At 43.7% G+C, this 14294-nt stretch overlaps 1 protein-coding gene and 1 long non-coding RNA gene across 2 annotated transcripts; one reads left to right on the top strand and one right to left on the bottom strand.

Annotated features, from left to right (window-relative positions):
* Positions 1–334: 334 nt before the first annotated feature.
* Positions 335–7698, bottom strand: LOC115025360 (uncharacterized). Its single transcript, XR_003834197.1, has 3 exons — positions 7038–7698; positions 5186–5558; positions 335–488 (listed from the first exon to the last, which is right to left on the bottom strand). It is a non-coding gene; the product is annotated as an uncharacterized LOC115025360 (long non-coding RNA).
* A 943-nt stretch (positions 7699–8641) lies between these two features.
* LOC115025356 (vascular cell adhesion protein 1-like) lies at positions 8642–13056 on the top strand. Its single transcript, XM_029457524.1, has 8 exons — positions 8642–8740; positions 8877–8952; positions 9634–10008; positions 10911–11216; positions 11312–11572; positions 12053–12137; positions 12307–12364; positions 12642–13056. Exons 2-8 carry the CDS (start codon positions 8889–8891, stop codon positions 12867–12869), a joined length of 1377 nt encoding a protein of 458 aa, XP_029313384.1. The 5' UTR covers positions 8642–8740; positions 8877–8888; the 3' UTR covers positions 12870–13056.
* The last annotated feature ends 1238 nt before the right edge of the window (positions 13057–14294 follow it).

Here is a 14294-nt window from a genome sequence, read left to right as displayed (position 1 = left end):
CTCAAGCAACTCCTGTCTGTAATAACCATCTATTTTTACCAGCCACAATTGACCCCCGATTCTCTTACTTGGAGAGGGAAGGCCTCCGCTGCATAGGGGAGTTATACATTGATGGCCTGTTTGCCAGTTTTGACCAACTACGGGTTGCCTTTCATTTAAATGGATCTGATTTTTTAGATTCTTTCAACTAAGGTATTTTGTTAAGACCCACTCTCCACGATTCCCCCAAACCCTGCCTCCAAGTGGAGTGGATCTGGTACTTAAACCAAGAACTTTATTGTGGAGCCTCTTGTCCACAGTCAGTTACAGGGATGACAGAGAGAGAGTATAGGGTCACACACACCGCTTTATTCGCACACAGGTAAGCTTTCTATCACAAGCACACTAACAGGTCGTTCTCCAGTCCGTCACTCTGCTTCTCGTCGCTCTCCAGGCTGCGCTGCGTCTTGGCTCACCAAGCGTCTCCGTCTCCTCTGGAACCCAGCCTACTGCAAGAGAACAGAACCAGGCCATCACCATGCATTTATTATGTGACTGATTACCTGATTCCGTTCAGCTGTCTGGCCTCCAGCTGGGACACTCCTGTCTCTCCCCAGCAGCCGGCGCCCTAACCACACCCCACTGCCACATTTATCTAGGCACCATGTTTCTTATTTGTATGATCTTTTTTCTCCGGTTGATGAATCTGCCATTAATAAGATTAGAACTATTTGGGAAAAGGAACTACAGATCACCCTCTCTGATGACTTTTTAAGGAAGGCCCTGAGAGCCGTCAACTCATCCTCCAGTTGCGCTAGACTTAGCCTAATACAGTTTAAAGTTCTCCATAGACTACATCATAGCAAGGCTAAGCTCTCCAGGATTTATCCAGATAGATTGGATGACAGGTGTGATGGATGCTCCCAGGCCCCCTGCGACCTGACTCACATGTTCTGGTTGTGCCCTAAATTATCTACCTTCTGGCAATCTTTCTTCAAATGTATTTCTGAAATTGTAGGTCTAAAAATCTCTCCATCCCCTCATGTAGCTATTTTCGGTAGGCCCCCAGATGGAATCAACATGACAAACACCCAAACCAATGTTACCTCCTGATTGCTCGTAGGAAAATCCTTCTCTTATGGAAATCTCCTTTACCACCCTCTTTCAAATGTGGCTGAGCGATACTATGTCGGGGTTCTTCAGAAAAGTTTTATGCTCATTGGAGACCACTGATCAGTTATGTAGACCGTACTGTAGGGATTCTCCCTGTATCTGCCTATAATTCCAATATTTTTACTCCCCTGTCCACCACACATGCAGCCCATGTGACATCCCTTGATATATGTGTTAGTATGTGTACGTTTACATGTGTGTATGTATGCAGGTATGTGTATACATGTGCATGTATATTATTGTATCTATCATTTGGTATGTAATTGATGTACTGTTGCCTTATTGCTCCGGGAGAGGGGTCCGTGGGATGGGTTGGGATGGGGCTGGGTTGAGGGAAAGTGGGTAAGGGTTCTAATGTTAAAAAAGAAAAATGAAAATGCCTTATTTTCTGTAATGCACTGTTACACTTTTTCATGTGAATAAAAATATAAAAATGAAAAATGAAAAAAAGAAGTTACAACATGTAAAAAGTCTCTGAAATCCTTCTTTCTCTAACAGCCTCAGTTTTTATTTTCTCCCTTTTTCCCCACGTTTTCTCTTCTTTCTTTCTCTTCTTCTTCTGGTTTTGGAGGCCATGAGAGAAGGCACTCACACCCTCCTCACTCTCCAGCCAACGTGAGGCTTTTAACTCCAGAGGAGGGAAACAAGTAGGCAAGGAGGAGGAGGATGGTTGAGGGGAGAATAGGCGACGGGGAGAGCAGGAGACATTTTCTGCTGATTAAGTAAGTGTTTGCTTCGGCTTCCATTATATGTCAGACGCATCAGAGCAACGAGCAACAAATGTGAACGCAAGCTTCACTGAAATCCAGAGCAAGAGAGCGAAACAGAAGAAAACAAAAACAAATCAGTAGCATATTTCGCCAGAATCCCTCCACTCCCCCGAGCGTGAGCGGTTGTCTGTCTTCCAATAAGGCAATTTCAATGTGATGACAAACACCTAGTGCGGCCAGGTGTCCTCCCTCACGGTTCTGAGTCGTGTAATCCTCTGCTTAAATCAGTGCGAGCAAAAGAAAGAGAGAGAGCACTGGACGCGTTCACAAACTCCCCTCCTCCTCCTCTGTCTTGGCACAACATCCAGCTCCCCGCCAGAGAGGAGACACCTACGGGAGTCCTGTGGAAGTGTGTGTGTGTGTGTGTGTGTGTGTGTGTGTGTGTGTGTGTGTGTGTGTGTGTGTGTGTGTGTGTGTGTGTGTGTGCGTGTGCGTGTGTGTGTGTGCTGCTTACACAACCTCACTCACACAGGCGCACAAAAGCTCTCACTCTCTATCATACACAGATTCTGCAGGAATCATTAGCAAAACCAGCAGAGGGGATTTCACACAGGCAATGTGCTGGGCAAAACATCACTCAGAGCGCACACCCCAGGGGTCTTCAATTAGACCCTAAATACCTCAGCGAGTATCCAGGGGTCCTAATTACTTCAGACTGCTGAAAATGGCCGCGGGCCGCCTGAAGCAAAGGGCTCACCGAGGATATGCTTGTTTAGAATAGATTCTGGCCCCGAGATCAGTCGGGTGTTCCTGTGTTGTTGCTCTGCAGCATCAGACAGAGGAAGCGGTCTCTGTGCATCACAGCCGAGGCAGAGCTGCTGCTGAGGATGTATTTATAGTAGAGAAGGAGAGACTACTGCAGGATTCATTCTCAAGTCAGAGAGCAGAGGCAGCAGCAGAGAAGGGGCCACAGATCAAGAGAGGAAGAGCTAAAAAATAATAATATAGCGAGATGCATCTCTGGATACAAAGTGTACACCCAGATGCACGCAAGGGAGAGTGCAAACACACACACACACACGTTTCCATGCATTACAGAAGCAGTGATTTTTTCTAAAATCGCTACAGATATACATCTACAGACTCTCTACGGAGAACGTCTAAACACGATATGTGCACACACACACACACACACACACACACACACACACACACACACACACACACGCATTCAGACATCATGACAAATTACCCAGCAGTCACTTCAATACATGCAAATCCTCCTTAATATCCGTGTGAAACGTAAACTGTGCCAAAAGAGTGTTGCAGATATATTTATAGGTGATGCATTGGACTTCAGGTCAGTATTTATCCTGCAGGCGAGCAATGTGTGCTCCTTAGTGTGTAAACAAGACGGTTACAGGTTTGAACATTTGAGCACCAGACCAGACGTTGTTTGATTGGATGATTTATGTCAGATCGTTGGTCGGGTTTCTCTAATGCAGTATCAACATGATGGAGCCCCTTGGACTGGTTCTGACTGAAACCATTAATGGACAGACAGGAAATAAATCAGGTTTCATTTCCAGCTACTCAGTTATAATCATTTTATTGTTTTACCCGGCTGTAAATTAGTTCTCTTTTGGTTTTAGACGTCTGAATAAAAAAGTATTTTTTCACCAATTATTTGTTTTTAGAACTGTTGGTCATTCATTTTACAAAGGGCAAGATTATCGTACACCTCGCAACACCGTACAGCTCTGGAATTATAACTGAATAAGCATGATATCACATTGTGAACATTTTTAGGTGGCTAAGTAATAATTCTTCTTTTGGAGATATCCTCCATCTCTGATTGGTTTAATGTATGTGTTAATGACTGTGTGTGGCGATACAGCTTGTATAGGATTACACTAACTTTTCAGTTTCAAACCATCCCAACTGGAATCCTTTAAATTAATCTGACAGTGAAACTAAATGAGAAATGATATAAATTAAAGGATCCTCCCAAGTGACTCGTTTCACTCGCAGATACAATCTTGGTTCAAATTCTTATCAAATTGGAATGTGTTGCCCGAAGGTCCCAGTGGGGTGTCCATGAAAAGAAAATATTTGAGCACCCCTGACTTGGATAATAGCATCAAGGATCACCTTTGCTCCATTAGAAGCCGAGGGGGAGTTGTGTGCCCCTGCTGCTAAAAAGGTCTATTTGTAAGACCTTTAAAATATTTGACATTTACAGACATGGAAATCAGCTGTGATCGTCAGGACACCGAGGCAGGATAAAGAAGGGAACAAAAGATGGAAGCAGGGGGGTGTAAAAGAGCAACATGCAGCACTATGGACAATGTTTCTGGGGGAAGAGGAGGCTTACTTAACACCCCGATCAATGACAATAACACACACACACACCTAAGAGAAAAAACAAAGGCACCAGCACAGAGCAGTATCAGCCAAGGAAACACTCCTCCCCATCGCTCTCTCACGTCCAGCTACCAAACGTACGTAGCCTACAGAGAGTACAGAGAGTAGCCCCTTCCACACGTGCACTGCAACCCTGAAATGATCTGGACATTCCCCAGAGAAGCATTATGTGAGAATGCAAAACAACCGGATATTAAACAGACTTTACCCGGCCAGCTCCCCAGCACTAAGTGTGTGTAATGTGCGTTCAATGAATAGAGACGCTTATTGTCCGGAAGTGAAGAAGAAGGACATTTATACAAAGACCCAACAACAATGTCGAAGAGAACAATGAGAACGTGTCGTGTGCTAAATGTGTGAAAGAAAAACTCCGGCCAATGTGCAAATCTGATTCTCCGGATGTTTCCCGGAGTTATGAGTAACCGGCTCTAGAGAGACAGAAAGATTCTCCATTACCCATTGATTTAATCGATAGAGCTGACAAATTGAGTTGCAAAAGCATAATTTCAAACCTTGTGTTTACAATTAATGTGCTCATAGGTTTCTTGGAAATGAATCATTCAGCCTGAAAAAAAGCATACAAAATGACAGTTGACTAAAAGCAAAACTAGTCAACTAATGGACACAGACGCCCCCGGTGCATCCAGTCCCAAAGAGATCAATACACACATGTGAGTGACACAAACACACCTCCGATCAGCTCATATTGTTCTATTAGTTCATGAAGCTTGTTCACTGGATACACACAATGAAAGTAGATCAATAAACACACACAAACCCTGATGTATGGCAATATCTGTTGTCTAAGCAGTCCACGTGCTCACTCTATGATAGTCTGGTCGTTCAGTAACGCATGATGTCAACTGGTAAAGCTGCAGAGCCCAGCAGGTGTCTCTTACCTGCCACAGGTGGGAGCGTGCACATGACTCCTATCTCACAAGTATTAAAGGTTATGGGTTGTTGACCATGTTGAGACACCAGCTCCGAGGCTGGGTGTTTTGTTTCAGGTAGAAGAAGACCACGGGGGCCATGGTGGGGTAGGGTAGGTTCTCATCGTCGCTCGCCGACGTTTCATCCCCGGTTCTGGAGACCCTGTCAGGCACCGGGGACGCCGGTTCCACCGCCACTTTGCCGTGCTCCCCGCCTCCTGTCCCGGCCCCGGACAGGTCGTTGAGCCGGATGAAAGTCCTCGGCAGAGAGGAGCAACCCTCCGAGACCCTGGCGTTGGGGATCCCGGAGAGATTTCCCCCTTCCTCGGCCATCATTCACCTCCTGCAAGCAAAAGGCGATTACACATAAGATTAGACACAGTGAATATAACCCACAGCAGCCAGACAGCAGCCGGAGCAGAGCGCAGTAAGATTCAAGGATTTATGCACATTTATTAATTTTTTTATAATAGAATTGACCAACTTTGCATATGGTGAAAAATGCACTGCTGCAAATCTACTCTCAATTAAATCTAAATAGTGTAGGAATGTAAAGTCTACTCCAAGGTGCTGGAAAGGAGGGTTCGGCCGATAGTCGAACCTTTGATTGAAGAGGCACAATGCGGATTCCGTCCTGGTCGTGGAACAACAGACCAACTCTTCACTCTCGCAAGGATCCTGGAGGGGGCCTGGGAGTATGCCCAACCGGTCTATATGTGTTTTGTGGATCTGGAGTTGGCGTATGACCGGGTCTTCCGGGTGATACTGTGGGAGGTGCTGCGGGAGTATGGGGTGAGGGGGTCACTTCTGAGGGCCATCCAATCTCTGTACGCCCAAAGCGAGAGTTGTGTCCGGATACTCTGCAGTAAGTGAATGTCCCAGTGAATGTTGACCTCCGCCAGGGCTGCGCTTTATCACCAATCCTGTTTGTAATGTTCATGGACAGGATATCGAGGCGTAGTCGTGGAGGAGAGGGGTTGCAGTTCGGTGGCCTGAGGATCTCATCGCTGCTCTTTGCAGATGATGTGATCCTGATGGCGTCATCGGTCTGTGACCTTCAGCATCTGGCGTCTCCCTTAGAGATAGGGTGAGAAGCTCAGCCATCCATGAGAGACTCGGAGTAGAGCTGCTCCTTTGCGTTGAAAGGAGCCAGTTGAGGTGGTTCGAGCATCTAGTAAGGGTGCCACCTGGTCGCCCCCCTAGGGAGGTGTTCCAGGAACATCCAGCTGGGAAGAGACCCCGGGGAAGACCCAGGACTCGGTGGAGAGATTATATCTCCTCACTGGCCTGGGAACACCTCGGGATCCCCCAGTTGGAGCTGGCGGATGTGGCCCGGAGAAGAGAAGTTTGGGGTTCCTTACTGGAGCTGCTGCCCACGCGACCCGACCCCGGATAAGCGGTAGACGATGGATGGATGGATAGTGTAGGAGCAGGCAACAGCGGGGGTGGAGAGGGATCATTTTGGGAAATTATGGCGCACACCTCATCGAAAAATAATTTACATAAAAATAGTTTTAAAATAATAAATATGATACAAAACTTTTTTCATGGATACCCTACATATTGACAACGTAGCCTATTATGTATTTGCCATTTGATACTAATGGAGCTCCTAATGAGCCTCCAGAAATACAAGAAGGGCTAACGTTCCTTTTCATCAGAATTAATGCCGAAATATCTCTTAAATCTGCAACAATAGCACGCGACTAATCCAAACTTCAGCTTCATCAAAAAGCTATAACCATGCATTCATCATGAAGTGGTTTGCGGCAGTTTTGTATTCTAAATGAGCGCAGGAGCATCTTTCCGCTTGATTTATTACCTGTAATGGACTCGGTAGATGTGCCCAAAGAGCGCTCAGTCATCACAAGATTATTTCTGTCGTGGCAGTAAAGTCCACATCAGCCTGAAGAAAAAACCCGGTTGGTAAGAAGGAGAGACGAGGAGGGGAGAGATGAAGAAGAGAGGGGCAGGGGGAGAGGAGAGAGGAGAGGGTCTTGTGGGTTTGGTGCGTCTGGCGGACCGTATAGTTTCCAGGTGGTTCGCTGCAGCGCGGGTCCCTCTCAGTCTCAGCAGACACGGTGCGCCCAGGCCCCGGTCTCCGGAGTCCAAGCCTCTGCAGGAGCCTCAGCAACACTTCATAACCATCCCCCGTTAGTAATTTAAAAAAAAGAAGAAGATGTGTTTCTACTTGTGCAGCGTTCAGCCTCATGCCGCGCACAAACTTCTTTATGATTCCCTCCTCCTCCAAAGAGCTGATGGACAAACCCAAAAAAAGGAGAAATAACGAAGAATTAGTCATCTATTCGTTTCCCCGCGTATTCCTCCGCTGTTTCCCCCTTCACATTTAACAATCCAGTACTTTACGTTGCATCCACAGGCGGTTTTCAGCTTTTAAAGATCCATAGAGATGCTGCTGCACACCCTGCCGCTGAAGACAAACAGGCGTCAGAAGAGTCAACCTTTGGTATTTTCTAAAGATCACAAACACCGCCCCTCTCCATTGTTTCACACATTATTCAATCTTGTCTCCTCCAGACTGTATTCGGTCGGTTCCGTCCATCAGCGAAGCTCACACAGCTGGATGGGGGATCCTAACCTCTCACTCCCACTCTACACCAATCACAGCGCGGCCTGACTCGGTGGGTGTCAATCTAACTTGTAGCTCGGGGAGGAGGGAGTGAAACAGCTGGAATCTTATTGGCATCCAGCAGCACTGCTGTGTGATTGGTGCAGAGGTGGATTCTAGGGGAATTTTTGAGAGGAAAAGTTGCCACATGGTGCAAAGTGAATCCAAGTGAATATATATAGTAAGGACGCACAGAACGCACTGCTGCCTCAGCACAGGAGCAAGAACCAATAGAACCAGTTGACACAAAATATGATCATTTTGTAAAAAAGTAAAATAAAACACTTTTTGAAAAATGTTTTTTTTTGTTAGTTAAGAATTAAATAACTGTCTAATAAGATAAAGTAAAATTTGAATTTGGCAGTAATAATGTTAATGTTAAACTATCCCACAGTGTGCACCGGGGACCCCTAGACTCGCCTTAGCTTCAGTCATTAGAGATATTCCACAGAAGTAAAAGAAAAACAGAAATGTGTTATTCTTATGAAATCATAGAAAAATGAAATGTAAGATTATTATTTGTCCTTTAGGTTGACAGATTTGGGGACACCAGACGAGGAGTGTTCTGCCATGTATGCTGGTGGCCACTAGGGGAATACGCTTCCCTAGGCTTTTATGCGTCACACACACACACACACACGTACACGCGCGCACACACACACACACACACACACACACACACACACACACACACACACACACACACACACAATGCTTGCCATATCATCCTTATAAGGTATGCTCTCTGTTTATACATTATAGGAAGTCGACTTGGTTTTAAATTGTGACAGTTCAAAAGGGAAGTTGGTTTGTAAAACTTGAATGAATTTTATTATTTTCACTTCAAACCATCCAAAGGGTTTAACAGTCGCTCTTTTCTGACGCGGGCTATTTTGGTAAGAAAACATCATTTGCTTTGATTCTTGTCTATCTCAGAGTCGTTGTCTGTTACTGAACTCGGGACATTGTGTCTGTGCAGAGCAGGATGAATGCTTTGTAAAAGTTGCGGCATTATTGTGTTTGCAAATCCAGGTGAAGAGTTTCATGGCAGTCCAGTCTGTGAGACTTGTGACAGCCAACATGTTGCTGAGTGTCTTCTTTCTGTCTGGTGAGTCTGCTCACTTTTTATCTGGAGACTTGAACCATTTAGTTTGATTTTAGAAACAAAGCACATTATTTAATCACTAAATTCATGTGAATATCACAATCTGTGTTTTCTGTTTCTTTTGTCACTGAACGGTACTGACGTAGTTATTTGGAGATCTGTTGCTGGGTATGGACGTGTTTGTGGAGGGGAGGTTTTTATCTGCTTATTATAAACCAACACAAAATGAATCATTACAAAATGACTATTTTGTTGAAATCTTTCAAAGTAAACTTAAAACTGACCTATTCAGCCAGGCCTTTGATTAATGATGGTTTATAGACATGTCTATTACATTATTCACCTATTTAATTATATTTAGGTTGTAAAATGTTATTGTTGTTTTATGAATCTAGTTTGTATTTTAAGCTGTTTTATTGCTGTTATTATAGCTCTTAATTCTATTTGATCACATTTATATAATTGTATTGTTTTGGTCCCAAATTGTCAAATTGATAAATTGCTGAATTGTTTTTGTTTCCACACTTCTGTCTTTCTCTCGACTGCCCTAACCTGTATGAAAGGTGTTATACAGATACAGTTTGTACCGTAATGCAAAATATTACTGCTGAAGTACATTTGGGCTTTTCTCTTCATTAAAAATGTTTTATACATCCCAACTGTTAACCATGAGTCTGTTTACAGGTGCTTACGCTGCTTGTGATTATGTGGCACACCTTTCAATTACAACACCTCAGAAGATGGAAGCACTGAGTGGATCCTGTCTGCATATCCCATGTACCTTCATTACTGTCGAAAGCTCAGGGACATTTGACGGAACAAAACCAATCTCTGGAGTGTGGACAAAAGGAAATGTCGCTGCAGGTCAAGTGATTTTCGACAGCAGCAGGAGTGATAATATCTATCCAATGAATATCACTGGAGACCTGAGTCAGAACAACTGCACCACTTTATTTTCCAGTTTAATCTCAAATTACACGAACACATACTTCTTCAGAATTGAGAATAAGCCATTTCTGGCAACAGCTGCTTGTGATCCTCTTCAAATAAAAGTTAAAGGTAAGAGAGTTTTTATTTTATTATCAGTCATATTATTATTATTGTTTATTCGCCTGTTTGTTATCCTGGTCCCATTGATGTCAGGTCAGCAGACAGTCTTCACACCTTCCGTCACAGACTGAAAACTCATCTGTTTCTAATGCACCTCGACAACAACAACAATAAAGCTAATGGTTGAATTTGTGTTCTATTGTTTCTGTATGTTGCACTTTTGTTTGGCTTATTTGGAGCTATTGTTCTGCACTTAAATGATTTCACCTATTTGAAGATAATGTACTTGCAAGATTCTTGCTGTTTGGAGTTGTATCCTCATGATTGTTTGCACTTAATGTTAGTTGCTTTGGACAAAAACCTCAGCTAAATGAACTGTAATGTAATGTTTAGGGTCACAAGATCAATCTGAGGGGTAGTGACTTGGTTAATGTAGAGGACAGGAGAAATCTGTGTTCATATTTTGGACTTTTCTCTAGTTTTTGCTTTATTGTGAACTATTGGAAAGTTTCGCCTTATTAAGCCTCAAACCATGACTGAAATGAAACCATGTGAGAAGTTTAGAGGGGAAATGTATCTTTGGAGGAGCTGCCAACAAGTCAAACATCATAAACATGACCAGGGATCACAAGTAAACAAATGTACAATATATAATCTTTTCATAGAAAGATCTGAATGTCTAGAGGAACTAGTGAGTATAGTTGTTATATAAATGCAGTGGAGTAAAAAGTATAATACTTTGCTCTCAAATGTAGAATAGTACATGTATGAAGTTAATGAAGATGGTGAACATTAAAGCTGCTGTATCAGCATGTTATCAGTGGCACGTGATCACACTTACAGAGCCGCTGCCTGCCTGTAGACTGTTGCTGTGTTTGTCAGTGTAAAATCTGTTTGTTTTCAAACCCCAGATTCTCCTCCGAGCCCCACAATTGAGATCTCAGGTGATGTGAAGGAGAACGTGTCTGTCACTATAAGCTGCTCCGCTGCAACTCCCTGTCCACACGACCCTCCTCAACTCACCTGGACTCTCCAACAAAACCCCGACAACATAATAAAGGAAAACGCAGATCGGACCTTCACAACTGAAATCCAGAAGACCTTCATTCTGTCAGACCAACATGATGGATTGAACATCACCTGCTCTGCCAGTTATCCTGTGAATGAAGGGACAGATCACAAGACAGCAGAGGAGACAAAGACTCTCAATGTTTCATGTAAGACAACCAGTTTTTGCACCTGATGGTTCTTCTTTCTCAGGATCTAATTCAGGCTCTCATGCTTCTCTCTTATCTCACATCTGTATCTGCAGATGCTCCCAAGAACACCTCAACGTCCATCAGTCCATCCTCAGGTTGGGCAGCAGACAGCAGGGTGAACCTGAGCTGCTCCAGCACAGCCAACCCTCCCGTCAGCAGCTTCACCTGGTTCAAGAAGAGCAACGATGGAGCCGTCAGAGTGTCTGAAGGAAGATGTTACAGCTTCAATGTGACATGTGGAGGGGTTTATTACTGTGTGGCCACAAATGGTCTCGGTAATCAAACCTCTTCAGACATCCAGCTCACTATAGAAGGTAAACACGGAGCTGAACTGCATCTACTTACTTTAATCTTTAAACGAATACTTCAACCATAAAATGACCATTTTTCAATTCATTTGTCTTCGATTACTCACCCAATGTTGAGTTGAATTCTTGAAGAAAACTTAGTTTTTCGGTGAAGGATGAATCAAAAAGCAGAGAAAAATTGTTAAATCATAATTGAGTTTATCAAGTAGTCCAGTACAGCCCAAACATGTATGTGCTAAAACCTTTCAATTTGTGTACTTGTTCAGCAAAGTAGTGAGTAGTAAATGAAATTTGGATTTTACTGCACGAGTTGTGTGAGGGTTTGTAAATGGATGTTTTCATGTAGTTTTGTCCACATTTACTTCAACTCTACAAGACTTTTCTCTGTATTTCATATACAAATGTTCACGTGGGATAATTATTGCTGCAAAAAGTGGAACTTCTTCTTTAAGTAGATACTTATATGTGGTTTGTTTCTATGAGCAGAACCATCTTACACATCTTCACGAGATCTTCTAGCAGTGATCATCATTGCGATCATCGTGCTCATCTCCCTGCTTGTCTGTGTTTGGTAAGTCTCACACATTAAAGCAGATAATGTTTCAGTTACAGCCACACTGAAGATGAAGGCACAGATGATCTGTTTTGTGGGTTTTACTCCTCTGCACCAGCGTCTCAAAGAGCACATTTTCCACATTACATTTACAAACTGTATTTCTCTCTGATGATTTATTTTACAGTACTCTCGTGTGTTGGAGATGGTTTAAGTCGACACGTTCAACTCAACAACCGACTCAGGTGGGAATATCCTAAACGTTTCTTCACAGTACTGCACTTTAAGATCTTTGAGAGCTGAACTCTATAATGTTCTCCAAGAGTAAAATAAGGGGAAGAGCACAACACATATTGTCAGATATCCTGTTACCAACCTACTGTGGGGAAAGATTTAAAAACTGTACAGACCTCACAAGAGGAGACCATTGATTTTCGAGCTATTTTGTGACACACTATAAGATTTTTCTGCTGTGTCACGACTCCAAATCCAGCTACTCACAACAATTTGTGTTGTTTGCAGAGTCAAACAGCTGAAGAGCTGGCTGTTAAAGAGCCAGCACCAAAAACAGAAGAAGACATCCATTACGGAGAGATCGACTTCTCCAAGCGGAGACCTGAACAGCCCTCAGAGCAAGACGGTGCACTGCAGCAGGAAACTCTGTACGCACAGGTCAAAGTGCCCGAGACAGCAAACCGCTCAACACCGACTGATGACGAGGCGCTCTACGCCCAAGTGAAGAGGAAATGAGGGTTGTTTGTGTCAAGACGCAGAAAACATTTGAATATAATTCATGATATGTACCTTTATGTTTATTACATATATATCTAAATTATATTACTGTACCGTATGTTTTTATGTTTGTAGAAAAAGACACCTGGACATGAAAAAGTCATTTTCACTGCTTACAGTTCAATAAAGGGAAACTCCAAACCTCCACCCCCTGCAGCTTTCTTATGTCAGTTATGTCCACATGTTAATAGTTACGTGCTGAGCTTTCAGATATGTCAGATATGTGCCAAGCTCTAAAAAGGGAACAAGTCTTAACGACACCTGAAGCATTTCTGCACACACATATTTAGATTTTTGACAAGGCATTTAAACCCCAGATTCTCGTCAGAGCCCCACAATTGAAATCTCGGGTGATGTGAAGGAGAACGTGTGTGTGTGTGTGTGTGTGTGTGTGTGTGTGTGTGTGTGTGTGTGTGTGTGTGACAGAGACATGTTGTAACTACTTCTTATATTCACAGTAACAGGATGGTTTTAACTCAACCACACTGTTGACCAGTGGTGGGCCGTCAGGGCCAGCAAGGCCTTCCCTGTTGGCCTAAATATCATCAGAATATAAATTTAATTTTGATATATTTTTCCACAAATATGTATTAAATTATTCCCCATAGTCTATTCTCTTCATTTCATAGCTTTCCTCTTGGTTGCGCTGCTTCCAGCCTCAGATCGAGATTTGGAGGTCTGGCCTTTATGTTAGAGTTTTTATCCAATCATATTTCAGCCATAATGTGTTGCCAGGGTCCAAGAAATCTGCCCTGAGGCCTTCAGAATCAACAGTGCAGGCGCCTGTAGCTTAAAGTGAACGGAACATCGTGAGAAGAGAACGGCCAACACCGACGCTAGCGAGCCTATCACAGCCGGGAATGGGTTTGTCCGCCACTTTCAAATCACTAACTACGAGCGGTACCCCCGGCTCACAGCCTCCGAGAGGCACTGCACATTGTACTGCTGGGAATGCCTGCTATTTACAACTAAATGTTTCGGAAATATTAATATAACTCTGTTGTACTTGACTATGTTAAGGTGATGCAACGCCCGGTTATACTGCGTTTCTGTCTAAATGTGTAGTTTCTAGAGTCATGGCGTCATAATGATGGTATTAAGAGGTGGAATAATTCAGGTATGATACCTGTGATAATGCGTTTGCATCGCTACCAGGTCAAGGATCTGATTGTCCGGGAGAACTTCACACAGGAGGTCCTCGAACAGTGGGCTAAGTACCGGGACATCATGTCAAAGCTGTACAACCTAGGCCTCAGACCGGCTCTTCTGTTCCCTGCTCGCCTGCAGATCACACTGGGAAACGGGGCTAAGAAAAGGTTTCCCTCGCCCGTGGAGGCTGTAGCCTTTGCAGCTAGCCATGAACGTGAGCCAGATAGCTAACCA

This window comes from Cottoperca gobio, chromosome 20 (assembly GCF_900634415.1).
Source record: "Cottoperca gobio chromosome 20, fCotGob3.1, whole genome shotgun sequence".
Taxonomy (NCBI): Eukaryota; Metazoa; Chordata; class Actinopteri; order Perciformes; family Bovichtidae; genus Cottoperca; species Cottoperca gobio.
The sequence above is the reverse complement of the archived record's forward strand: the minus strand, read 5'-3'. Positions and strand labels throughout refer to the sequence as shown.

What these genes read in the sequence shown, in the direction of transcription:
- LOC115025356 (XM_029457524.1), top strand. Translation starts at nt 8,889, where the DNA reads ATGGCAGTCCAGTCTGTGAGACTTGTGACAGCCAACATGTTGCTGAGT. An exon ending in CATCCAGCTCACTATAGAAG is followed by an intron (nt 11,573 to 12,052) that starts GTAAACACGGAG and finishes TTCTATGAGCAG; the next exon opens with AACCATCTTACACATCTTCA. An exon ending in TCCCTGCTTGTCTGTGTTTG is followed by an intron (nt 12,138 to 12,306) that starts GTAAGTCTCACA and finishes TTTATTTTACAG; the next exon opens with TACTCTCGTGTGTTGGAGAT.